General features: G+C 44.0%; 2 protein-coding genes across 4 annotated transcripts in view; one reads left to right on the plus strand and one right to left on the minus strand.

The window, feature by feature from the left end:
- The window catches only part of LOC142159934 (gastrula zinc finger protein XlCGF66.1-like), a 112,617-nt gene that overhangs the window by 27,478 nt on the left and 71,679 nt on the right, over positions 1 to 13,460 (minus strand). The window lies entirely within an intron of this gene.
- Positions 1 to 13,460, plus strand: part of LOC142159810 (uncharacterized) — a 60,979-nt gene that overhangs the window by 7,613 nt on the left and 39,906 nt on the right. For both annotated transcript variants that reach the window (XM_075214562.1, XM_075214561.1), the window contains exons 9-12: positions 5,703 to 5,800; positions 5,964 to 6,039; positions 7,830 to 7,927; positions 8,071 to 8,182. In XM_075214562.1, the coding sequence (XP_075070663.1) occupies positions 5,703 to 5,800; positions 5,964 to 6,039; positions 7,830 to 7,927; positions 8,071 to 8,182 (384 nt within the window). The remainder of the gene's footprint in view (positions 1 to 5,702; positions 5,801 to 5,963; positions 6,040 to 7,829; positions 7,928 to 8,070; positions 8,183 to 13,460) is intronic.

Consider the following 13,460-nt stretch of genomic DNA (forward strand, 5'->3'; position numbering starts at 1 on the left):
TATTCTACTTCTTCAGTCCCTACAACAAACACTTATGCTATTTCCTCCTCTGTCAGCACAAACTAATGAAGAATATATATCTGCCCAGTGGGGTAGTCAGGAGCCATCACCCCCTATTAGACTCATGTTGTACTCACCAAATCATATCATTGTGCTACCAGCCAAGAGCTCTGACCATTCTCATACATCAGTACAATAGTGACTCCATCCCTGACCATAGGCATGAGAGCCATGTGACGTTACTGCATATGCATTGCCCATGGGACATTACCCACGAAATGACAGTATCATCCGCAGCACGTGTTATTGCAGACCTAAAAATTACACTTTAATTAAGTCACCCAGATTGAATTAATAAAGTATTTACTTGGAGGAGCTCTCTTCCATACCTATAATACAATGTAGCTTATAAAAAGAAAGGAAAGTGAAGGGATATGTTAATGTCGGGTTACTCTAGGAATTTTTCTGGGATCCTCCCTGGTCACTATCACATATGACATTACCCATTATCTTCCGTGTGTAATAATTCCTTAATGTCTGGTTCTCAATATGTATGTTGTAATAGGAAACAACCTGTGGTAGTAAATTCTGCTAGTGATTCGTGTTTTGGTGCATAATAAAGGGACTGCGCCTATAAATTTAGATTTTTAAACATAAATGCACAGTCATGGCCAAAAGTTTAGAGAATGACATATATATTATTTTTCACAAAGTCTGCTGACTCAGTTTTCATGATGGCAATTTGTCCCTCCTTGCCATGACAATGAACTTTATCCCAAAAACAACATTTCCACTGCATTTCAGCCCTGCCACAAAAGGACCAGCGGACATCAGGTCAGTGTTAATCTCGATAACACAGTTGAGAGTGTTGATGAGGACAAGGCTGGAGATCACTCTGTCATGCTGATTAAGTTAGAATAACAGACTGGAAGCTTTAAAAGGAGGGTGGTGCTTGAAATCATTGTTCTTCCTCTGTTAACCATGGTTACCTGCAAGGAAACACATGCAGTCATCATTGCTTTGCACAAAAATGGCTTCACAGGCAAGGATATTGCTGCTAGTAAGATTGCACCTAAATCAACCATTTATCAGATCATCAAGAACTTCAAGGAGATTATCGTCTCCTAGAGTTGATTCAGCTGCAGGGTTTGCGGCGCCACCAGTGCAGAACTTGCTCAGGAATGGCAGCAGGCAGGTGTGAGTGCATCTGCATGCACACAGTGAGGCGAAGACTTTTGGAGGATGGCCTGGTGTCAAGAAGGCCAGAAAAGATGCCACTTCTCTCCAGGAAAAACATCAGGGACAGACTGATATGCTGCTAAAGGTACAGGGATTGGACTGCTGAGGACTGGGGTAAAGTCATTTCCCCCTTTTAGATTGTTTGGGGCATCTGGAAAAATGCTTGTCCGGAGAAGGAAAAGTGAGTGCTACAATCAGTCATGAGTCATGCCAACAGTAAAGCATCCTGAGACCATTCATGCGTAGGGTTGCTTCTCAGCCAAGGGAGTGGGCTCACTCACAATTTTGCCTAAGAACACAGCCATGAATAAAGAATGGTACCAAAACATCCTCCAAGAGCAACTTCTCCCAACCATCCAAGAACAGTTTGGTGACAAACAATGGCTTTTCCAGCATGATGGAGCCCCTTACGAGGCCCCCTAGACCTGGTTAGAGAGAGCTGGGAGAGAAGTTCCAGGCCAATGAGCAGCCTATCCTGCAATATGTAGAGGAGATGATGGAGAGGATGACGAGATTAGCGCAGCTTGTGCAAGGCCATTTAATGGGAGCCCAGACTAGCAGCAAGAGTGGTACGATGCCCATGCTCACGATAGGAAGCCGAACCCAGGACAGAAGGTGATGATGCTAGTCCCTGTGTGGCGGAATAAACTTCAGGCCACCTGGGACGGCCCATACAAAGTGGTGAGGCAGGCAGGGCTGGTCAACTATGCAGTAACATATAAAAAGAAAAACTCCTAGGCGCTGAACAAAAACAAACAAATAACAAAACACAATATGTCAAGGTGTGTAATACGAAATGCTTCTGGCCAGATAGCATTCACAACAGTAAATTCAATAATAATACAATAAAAACAGTAAAAACAAAAAAACAAAAACAATCAGTCTGGAAGATGCGGGGGTGATAACAAATGTCTCGTCACAAAGTCTCCAATACTGGACTTCCATCAAGCTGTAGTAAGTCCTTATTTACATTTTATTACACTGTACACTGTGCTGGAAGGTTGGGGCTACGGATCTCTCCTTTGCTTGGATCTGGACGGAAAAGCCTTTAAGGGATTTTGTATTGGAGACTTTGTGACGAGACATTTGTTATCACCCCCGCATCTTCCGGACTGATTGTTTTTGTTTTTTTGTTTTTACTGTTTTTATTGTAATATTATTGAATTTACTGTTGTGAATGCTATCTGGCCAGAAGCATTTCGTATTACACACCTTGACATATTGTGTTTTGTTATTTGTTTGTTTTTGTTCAGCGCCTAGGAGTTTTTCTTTTTATTGGTGATTGTGAGGATTTGGGGTTTCCTCGTTTCTCCTTATTGGCAGCTTGTTGTACATATTGCTATCATAGGGAGCGCAGATTAGGACTATTTTTATGCAGTAACATAGCATATATTGATGAACAGCTTGTGCAGCCCTAGCAACACAGTAGTGAGCAAAGTTCTGTGCGCAATATAGAGGACTTCCAAGACTGAAGGGTCCACTGAAAAGTCTGCAACACTAGTGTGGACAGTGCAGTCTTTTGTTGATTGGCTGCACTTACAGTGTCAGTAACTCATAGTTGAATTCATATATTGTTTTCTATTAAAAAATTGATGACATTTATATATTGTATACAATTCTTATATAAATAAGGAAACATGGGTCTGGTGTATGCTATTGTTTTTCTGTGTTTTAAATTTCTCTAAGTCTGAGAAAACAACTTCCAAGAATAAAGAGTCCATTGGAAAGTCGGAGCAACATGATACTTGTGCCAAATATAATTCTAACTTATTTTGTGCACAGACCAGCAGCAGTGGGTCTCCTTTATCGGAGAGAACGGCTTGTGCAGTCATAGTGACGGAGCGGTGAAGAAGACAAGCTTCCTGCAAATGTGTTGTTTCTCTTGTGCTATGTTCCCTCATCTGGTATTGTTTGCTTATGAGACATTCTGTAATGATTTACTTGTTTACTACTTCACACTGTCCTATCTTGCTTAGGCTTGAGTAGTGTGTGTGTGGTGTGTCTCTTTACCTATAGTGACCAGATTGGCTGTATTACCATACAGCCTCAGGATCCACTGAAATATTAGACCTTCTTTGTTTTATTACTATTCTTTTCTGGTGTGTGTTCGTGTGGTTTTCACCACTAAGTGTAGAATAACTGTATAAAAATGTGATGGCTCAGCTGGCTTAATACTTGGGACTGCCAGAGGTATATCTCTTGGCATTGTGTCTGCATTTCTTGGTTCAAAGTCCACAGACCCCAGGTCTAGACACAAGGATATCATGGCGATCCATTTGAAGTTTTGCCGGGTGTATCTATTTCCGCCATTCCCATGCTCTTGCAGGTGTTAAAGAAGCTGCAAACATTAAGGGTGGCCACCTTCTTGTGGCCCAAGATTAGGCGCTCCTGCCATGGTACCTCTTTGTCCGATTCTTCTGGTCCAGGGTCCTCTTTTTGATGTCTACTTTAGTATTGGGGCTGCTGAAACCGTGATTCTTCTGGGCAGAGATTTCTTCCCCCAAGATGGTGCAGACAATGACTAAGGTGTGGTCAACCATTCCTCTCCTAATTACTACCATGTGTGGAATGCTTATATTCCATGGAGTGAAGGTCACTTTTTCTGTTTTTTTCTTTTTGACAGAGAGGTGCTTCCCAAAGTTCTCTTGTGTGCCGAAGGGGACTTTCTATTTCCCTTGAACCTGGAGATTGTTCTTACGACATTTTGTCCTAGTTTCCATTTTCTGATGTTCCTTGCACATTCTGACTGTGGTTCAGGCTCTCAGAGGCTATGTGGACAGTACAGCTTTGGTTTGTCAGACCAAACTTTTCATCATCAGCAGCAGCAGCTATTTATATAGCGCCACTAATTCCGCAACCATGTACAGAGACTTGCTCACATCAGTCCCTGCCCCATTGGAGTCCTCAAGAGTGGGTGCTTCCTGGGAAGCGCGTCTGGTTGCTTTGGCCAAACAGTTGTACTGGACCCACTACGCGGTTGTCTGTCCACACCTTTTCCAGAGTTTGTTTGTTGCAAGCTGTGGGCACATGGTCTTACACACTGTTTCAGAGCAATTCCACCTTACGGTCAGCTTTGGAATGTCCCCATTGTCACAGTGTCTCCCATTGGCAGGAAGAGAAGAGGACTTTTTTCTCACAGTAAATCTATTTCTCTGAGTCCATTGGGGGACATTTCACTCCTTCCCCCTTCTCCCTCTTTGTTGTTTATATTCTAGGTATTCTAGGTATTACACGTAGTTAGGTCCTCTCTTCTGGGCTTTGCTATAAAACTGACGATGGCTCCTACTACTGTACCCCATTGTCGCAGTGTCCCCCAATGGAATCTGGGAAATGGATTTTACAGTAAGTAAAAATAATCCTCTTTTTCTTTTGCACACAAAGAACTATAACCACATACCCCGTCCTTGCACAATAGCTAACGTCCAATCTTTGTGCTTGAATGCTCTTCATCTTCTGGTCTCTCTCTCTATCCTGCTCTACCATTATGCTTTCTTCTGCTTTTTGGTGTTGCCCATTTGTGCCCTGCTCCAGTCTTCTACATTGTCCCGATGCTCTCCTCTGCTCTGTGCCTTCATTGTTGCAATGTTTTACTTTGCTCTACTCCTCGGTCTTGCTGTTCTCCTTCCCTCTCGGTGCCTGTCTCCATCCAATCTTCAGTCTAAATTAGTAGGAGGACTCTGGCTGCAGGGCTAAACTACCAGAGGTTGATCAGAAAGACATATTGATGCTGCTTCACTAGATATTTTTTGCTACCATTGTGTCAACATGGAGAACTCCGACTAATGTAGGTGCATGGATCGGATATACAGATAATGTAGCTCACATCTGGCTGGGCAATATGTATGCTTGCAAAATATTACTCACCAAAGTCTGTTATTTGGCTGAAGTTATCCAATGTGACTGTGTAATCTGCCTGTCACTGAGGCTGTGTCTATGCAATGTGCTTACTAATGCAGTTGTGTTATGTTTTAAGCCAATGCATTATCTGTTCCACAAGTCATAATTGTAATAAAGTGTTTGTAGTTTGCAAATTCAAATTAAAAAACTTCATGAACTCACTAATAGTATGAAAATCTACTTCTCAATGAAAAAAGACATCTATTTAATTACGTTTATTTAATTTCCAGCAAAGAGACGCAGAGGAATACCTCGGAGGGATATCTCGTTTTATCTCCAGATTTCAATATGGAGGATACAGAAATTCTCAAAATTCACAAAAACTACGTTTATCCCCTTATTTACAGAGGTTACTGGTGTTGACATTTCCCATTGATCCTGCCTGTTTATTGCTGTATTACAATAATTTTATGGTTGGAACATACACGAGATGCCTCCTTATATACTGTTATATGGAGTCATTCCTACTTTCCCTATCAAGTTATAGGTTGTGTAGGTTAATGTACGAACATCATCTGATAATCACTTTAAAATACAATATATCAGTCACTGTGTGTCTCCTACAGATGGATCCAGTAACAGAACTTCCCCAGAGAGATGTCCCCGTCCTCTTTATTTACAGGAGAGTACAGAGGAAAATCACAGGGTCCCACAGGAGTGTCAGGTAGATGGAATGTAGATTCTCTCCATATATCATAATATCAAACCGACATTTCTCTATATGATCTGTAGAGAAGCTGTGTGTGTCTATTACACTGATATTATTCTGTCTAATCTTGATTAATGAAATCAGATATTATTAAAGTGTTATTTTATTGGTTATTTAGGGTCGAAATCTGACTATGTATGTGAGAGGTGATCAGCAGTGTAAGGAGGAGGAAATCCCTACAGATATCAGCACAGGTCAGTAATAACCACTTATTACAGAATAGTCACATATTCTCCTTGTTCAGTCACTACAACAATCTCTTATTCTACACCCTTCTCTGTCAGTACAAAGTAATGAGGGAAATCATTGTGGGCTATGACATCTGACCAGTCTCCTCCTCACACTCTTGTCATTCTCATACATCAGTACAAGGGACGTCTGTAATAGCCTAATATAACTTACATGCTTTCTCTATGCAGGCGTACAGAAAGGGAAGGTGCAGGTGGTAGTTAGAGCCGCTGAGCAATCAGCTGTGCACATTAAACAATACCGAATGAAGGTGCTTTTATTGATATGGATGAGAGTTATTATTGGTGATGGGCAGCACGGTGGCTCAGTGGTGAGACATAACAAGATACTGGTGCAGACGCAGTAATCTGCCCTGTGACCGGGTTCCCGGGTTAATATAGCGGCTGCGGTTTGCTGGGCACCAATCATCATCATCATCACCATTTATTTATATAGCGCGCTGATTCCACTGACTCATTCACATCAGTCCCTGCCCGATTTGAGCTACAGTCTAAATTCCCCAACATACACACAGACCACAGAGAGAGAGACTGGGGTCAGTTTTGATAGCAGCCAATTATCCTACTAGTATGTTTTTGCAGTGTGGGAGGAAACCGGAGCACCCGGAGGAAACCCACCCAAACACGGGGAGAACATACAAACTCCACACATGGTCGGGAATTGAACTCATTAACCCCAGTGCTGTGAGGCAGGAGTGCTAACCACTGAGCCACCGTGCTGCCCATCACCAATGATAACTCTCATCCATATCAATAAAAGCACCTTCATTCTGTATTGCTTAATGTGCACAGCTGATTGCTCAGCGGCTCTAACTACCACCTGCACCTTCCCTTTCTGTACATAGAGAAAGCATGTAAGTTATATTAGGCAGACAACTGCTCCCAGCTTAGCTTCAAGCTTTTTATATTACTCACCAACTTCCCCAGTTTCCTATGTGTCTTCCTCCTTTTACTACATTTGGTCCAGGCAGTCAGTGAGGTATTTGGGCACACAGACATCATGTGACCTATCCCAACTTTACACTGTAATCTATCTACTTATACTGAGGCAGATCTTACACATCATCTGCCCACAGTCACCTGGTAGGTTCCCTTCTACTTATTTCCTCTCTTTGTGATCAAGTGAAGCATTTTCTGTCCTCTCCTAAACAAGAAGATGTTTCCCATCCTCAGACTCATTGTGAGCTCTATGTATGGGATCAGACCCTCCTCTGGGGGATGTTTTGGGATTTGTGCAGCTGTTCCTGAATTGTGTTAAGCAGTGGGAACACGTTATTACTGGAGACTTACTCAGATAAACACAAACTGGTTCCCTTTGCTTTGTGTCACTGCTGGATATGTGGAGATTCTAGAAATACATTGTTCTATAGACAGTATTTCACTTATGTGCAAAGTAAAAAACTAATGAATCAGGCCCAGTATTGCTAGATGTTTATCCCCTTATTTTTTAAATCAGGTAATTTTTTTATTCAAGTTTTCAAGACATACATAACATAACATTTATCCCCTTATTTACAGAGCTTATTGTTGTTGAATTTTCCCATTGATCCTGCCTGTTTATTGCTGTATGACTATAACTTTATGGTTGGAACATATACAAGATGCCTCCTTATATACTTTTATATGGAGTCATTCCTGCTTTCCCTATTAAGTTATAGGTTGTGTAGGTTAATGTACGAACATCATCTGATAATCACTTAAAAACAATGTATTCAGTCACTGTGTGTTTCCTACAGGTGGATCCAGTAACAAATATACCCCAGAGAGATGTCCCCGTCCTCTTAATTCACAGGATTGTACAGAGGAAAATCACAGGGTCTCACAGGAGTGTAAGGTAAATAGAGCAAAGTTACTTTTCAGTATATGATCTATAGAGCATCTGTGAGTGTCTTATATACTTATATCCTACTGTTTAATCTCAATTAATGAAATCAGGCATAGCTTAAGTGTTATTTTATTGTTTTATGGGTTATTTAGGGTGAAGATCTGAGACATATTAGAGTAGACGTTACAGAGGGAGAAGAAGAGACTTATGTGATGGGTGATCAGCAGGGTAAGGACAAGGAAATCCCTACAGATATCAGCACAGGTGAGTAATAAACACTTATTACAGAAAATAATCTCTTATTAAACACCTTCGTGTCAGTACAAACTAATGTGAAAAAATTATCTGCCCAGTGGGGGAGTCACAATATTTCAATGTGTGCTACCAGCCAAGAAATCAGATCAGTCTCCTCCTGTTTCTAGTACATCAGTACATTGAACGTCACCATTGTGATTCCTTTGTAACTTAAATTATGGGATACTTGCCTCACTCTAGATTTGCGCTGGCTGGCCGGTGGTGCGGAGTCTAACAAACCCTCTGGTGTTCACCAAGAACCGCCCGCCAGGTGGGATGGGCTTATCTGCGGAGGCCCGTAGGTTGCGGTCCACTGGTCTGCCCCTAGAGGTAAGGCTGATGGAGATATCCGAGGGAAAATACCGGAACAGGCACTCAGAATGTAGGCAGATATAGAGGTCTGGGTAGCCAGTACTAGTGCAAAGGAGTAGGCAGAGCGTGGTCACGCAAGCCGGGTTCGGTACACGGGTAGACAGCAGAGCGTGGTCAGGTAAGCCGGGTTCGGTACACAGGGATAGACAGCAAATCGTGGTCAGGTAAGCTGGATTTGGTACACGGGTAGATAGCAGAGCGTGGTCAGGTAAGCCGGGTTCGGTACACAGGGATAGACAGCAGAGCGTGATCAGGTAAGCCGGGTTCGGTACACAGGGATAGACAGCAGAGCGTGGTCAGGTAAGCTGGGTTTGGTACACGGGTAGACAGCAGATCGTGGTCAGGTAAGCCGGGTTCGGTACACAGGGATAGACAGCAGACCGTGGTCAGGTAAGCCGGGTTCGATACACGGGGTAGACAGGAGAGCATGGTCAGGTAAGCCGGGTTCGGTACACGGGTAGACAGCAGAGCGTGGTCAGGTAAGCTGGGTTTGGTACACGGGATAGACAGCAGAGCGTGGTCAGGTAAGCCGGGTTCGGTACACGGGGTAGACAGCAGAGCATGGTCAGGTAAGCTGGGTTTGGTACACAGGGATGGAAGATAGAATCGTAGTCAGGAAGCCGGGTCTGGCACACTGGGGTTGGAGAGCAGGGAAAGTCACAAGCAGGTCTGGTACACAGGAGAAGCCACACAGGAACACAGAACTGAGTCAGGAATGGAGGAAGTTGCTCTGACGCTGCGTCAGAGCGGGGTTTACATAGAGGCAAGTTTGAATTCCCCACCCTGCCGCGATCATGTGACACAGCCGACACCCGGAAGAGAGAGACAGGGTTGCGGCGATCGCGGCGCAGGAACGGGGAAAGGTGAGTGTAACAGTACCCCCCACCAAAAAAGGTGGACTCCGGACACCTAAAAAGGTTTGGTGGGGAATCTTCTATGGAAAGTTCGCAGGAGACATGGGGTGTGTAAATCAGAGGCAGAAACCCATGAACGCTCCTCAGGACCATAACCTTTCCAGTCCACCAGGAACTGCAGAACTTCTCTGGAACTACGAGAATGCAGAATTTGCTTGACTTCAAACTCGGGCTGTTCTTGAACCACCACAGAGGGCGGAGATCTCTCAGTAGTTGAAAATTGATTGGTAACCACGGTTTTAAGGAGAGAAACATGAAAAACACTGGGAATGCGTAACGAAGATGGAAGCTTAAATCTAAAAGCCACAGGGTTGATAACCTCGGAGATCTCAAAGGGGCCGATAAATCTAAGAGCCAACTTCTTGCTAGGAACTCTCAAACGAATGTTCTGGGTGTACAACCACACCTTATCCCCTAGGGTGAGACGAGGAACTGCCTTCTTTTTCTTGTAATACACTTTCTTAGCGCAGATAGCGGATCTCCTCAGGCTGGTTACTAAATCCCAGATGGTAGAAAACCTGCGAAAGAGAGAATCCACCGCTGGTACCTCCGACTGAGGAAGAGAAGAGAAGGCTGGTAGTCTGGGATGGCAACCATACAAGATAAAGAAGGGGGAGTTGGAGGCTGCTTCATGGTAATGATAGTTGTGAGCAAACTCTGTCCAGGGAAGAAGAGAAGATGTGAATAGAGGGACCTAACGTAGCCTCCCTACTCAACGTTAGGCTCTGTCGTTTCCCGAGCGCTTGGGGCAGGTTCCTAAGAGATGACCCCCTTCACCACAGTACAGACATAATCTGGTCCTGAATCTCCTTTCTCTCTCTTCGGCAGCAAGGCGAGTCCTTCCAAGCTGCATGGGTTCCTCCAGAGGTTGAACAGGCGTCTGGAAACTGGGAACCAGACGATAGGGACCACGTTGAGATTGTTCCTTCTCCAAATTTCATTCCTTGAAACGAAGATCGACCTTAATGTATAGAGAAATTAAATCATCCAAAGAAGTGGGAAGCTCTTGAGAGACCAATTCGTCTTTTATTCGGTCTGCTAGACCCTGCCAAAAAGCAGCTATCAAGGCTTCGTTATTCCACCGAAACTCTGAGGCCATGGTTCTGAACTGTACGGCATATTGCCCCACGGAGAGACCTCCTTGCCGGAGACGAAGTATATTAGTAGCCGCGTTGGGGATTTGACCTGGCTCATCAAATACCTTCTTAAAGGTAGAAAGGAAATTAGGGTAGCTGTGTAGTAAGGGATCATCTCTCTCCCAGAAAGGTGATGCCTAGGCTAAGGCCTGACCAGACAAAAGAGAGATTATATATGCTACTTTTGCTTTTTCAGACGGAAAGTTCCCAGGAAGGAGCTCAAATTGTATGGCACATTGGTTTAGGAATCCCCTACATAACTTGGGATCCCCATAAAATTTAGGTGGGTTGCGAATGCGCAGAGAGGAAGCTGCGCCTGCAGGCGAGGTGGAGACTGTGGGAGCCTGTGGAGGAGCCGCTGCAACTCTGGACGCTGCTATGGTTGCCTACAAGGTGTCCATTCGGGCTGACAGCCCCTGTAAAAATGTAAGTAGCTGGTCCTGATTTGATTCCTGTTTCTCCACCCATCCTAGCAGGTGTTGGAGCAAATCCCTTGGTCAGAGAAAACTGTAACATAAATTATGGGATACTTGCCTCACTCTAGATTTGCGCTGGCTGGTCGGTGGTGCAGTCTAAAGAACCCCCTGATGTTCACTAAGAAGCGCCGTAAGGCGGGATGGGCTTAGCTGCGAAGGCTCGCAGGTCGCAGTCCACTGGTCTGCCCCTAGAGGTAAGGCTGAGGGAAATATCCGAGGGCAAATACTGGAGCAGGCACTCAGATTGTAGGCAGATATAGAGGTCTGGGTAGCCGGTACTAGTGCATAGGAGTAGGCAGAACGTAGTCAGGTAAGCCGGGTTCGGTACACGGGTAGACAGCAGAGCGTGGTCAGGTAAGCCGGGTTCGGTACACATGGATAGACAGCAGAGCGTGGTCAGGTAAGCCGGGTTCGGTACACAGGGATGGAAGATAGAATCTTAGTAGGGAAGCCGGGTCTGGCACGCTGGGGTGGGAGAGCAGGGAAAGTCACAAGCAGGTCTGGTACACAGGAGAAGCCACACAGAACTGAGTCAGGAACAGAGGAAGTTGCTCTGATGCTGCCCAGGCGTCAGAGCAGGGTTTACATAGAGGCAAGTTTGAATTCCATGCCCCGCTGCGATCATGTGACACAGCCGACACCCGGAAGAGAGAGATGGGGTTGCGGCGATCGCGGCGCAGGAACGGGAAAAGGTGAGTGATCAATGGGATGAAACTCCAACATTACCCATGATCCTCCCTAATAAAGCAAAATAGCAGGTAATTCCCCTAAGTAACCCTTCCCCATCACAAGGCACATTGCAGACAAACTTCACCATCCTGCTCATACAGAACTATAATCACACACCATCATTGTACCATAGCTCCCCTAAAATCTCTGTGCTTAGATACTATGCACAGGGTGATTCAAAAGTCGCAGTACACCGTTTTATTTCAAAAACTCTACAGGAAATTGGGAAACCTGAATACTCCAGTAAGGTATGGGTGACGTGGTCTATCTTTTACGGTATGTACCAACCATGGGCGCCATCTTGAAATCAGCCAATCGGCCCAATTCCTGTAGAGTTTTTGAAATAAAAGGGTCTACTGCGACTTTTGAATCACCCTGTACTGTTGCTCTTCAACTTCTGACCTGTCTCTGTATCATGCTCTGTCCTTATGCTTTGTTCCACTTTTGTTGTTGCTCGTCTGTGCCTGCTCCATTCTCCTACTCAGCCCTGATGCTCTCTACTCAGTCCTGATGCTCTCTACTCAGTCCTGATGCTCTCCTCCGCTCTGTGCCATGGTCATTCTGTGTTGCTATTTCCTATTTTACTCTACTGCTCTGTCCTGCTGCTCTCCTGCCTTCATAATGCTGTTCTATGCCAAAGTGTCAGAGTAAATTAGTAGCATGACTGGCCATGGGGCTATATTACTTGTGGTTGACCAGAGGAACATAGAGAGGCTGCTTCAGTGTTCTCATTTCACACCTATGTGTCCACCGGGAGAACTGAAAGTAGTGTAGACGCATGCATAGGATGTGCTGCTGGGCATTGTGTATGCTTGGGAAATGTTACTCCCCAACGTCTGCATTTCAGGTTCGGTAGTATTATAACAATAATTGAATGTTTATACCAACAGAACAAGGAACATTAAAAAGATATCAAAGGATTTATTTACAAAAATAAATGTATGTGCAAATGACATGTCATACAAGCTTCAGATAGTAGAACGCTCTAAAGATCTTTCTCTTCTCCAGACAGTTTTGTTACAAAGAAGAGAAATAAGTGGTTTTAAACTATGACAAGGCAATCAGTATGAAATCCATGCATTCCATTCGTGGAGTTGTATTTAGGCTAGTCCTTATAGGTATGACTGACAGATGTAGAGATTCTTCTAAAAGAAATTCCTTTGTCCAAAGTGGGAAAACTGGACAAATCCAGTTTTATTGGATAAAGATGGGGTCAAAAATGACTTCAGCGTGTATAATAAAAGTAAATGTCAAATAAGTAAATTAACCCAAGTGCACAATGAACACAGTTAGAAACTAGCATCAATTGAATGCAGTTTTAAGTTATACATATACGATAAAATGAATCTGGTAATGGTATAGACCTTTTGCAGAGTAATTGAAAGAAAAATGTCTAGCGCACCATTGATATCTATTTTATGATTTATGGCTCATGTGTAATGTGCAATATGCAGAGGTCAGTTGACTTTGCTGTAAACAGGTAATCAGGTGTTAACAAATAAGCAACAGATATACAGCAGGGGTAAAAGAAATGCATTGGTTATGCAACTGGGCGTATAGAGTAAGTATGTAGCGGTGCTGCAGCTGGAACTGAGACCAAACAGAACGTGGAAATCCTTTC

This window comes from Mixophyes fleayi, chromosome 6 (genome assembly GCF_038048845.1).
Source record: "Mixophyes fleayi isolate aMixFle1 chromosome 6, aMixFle1.hap1, whole genome shotgun sequence".
In the NCBI taxonomy this organism is placed as follows: Eukaryota; Metazoa; Chordata; class Amphibia; order Anura; family Limnodynastidae; genus Mixophyes; species Mixophyes fleayi.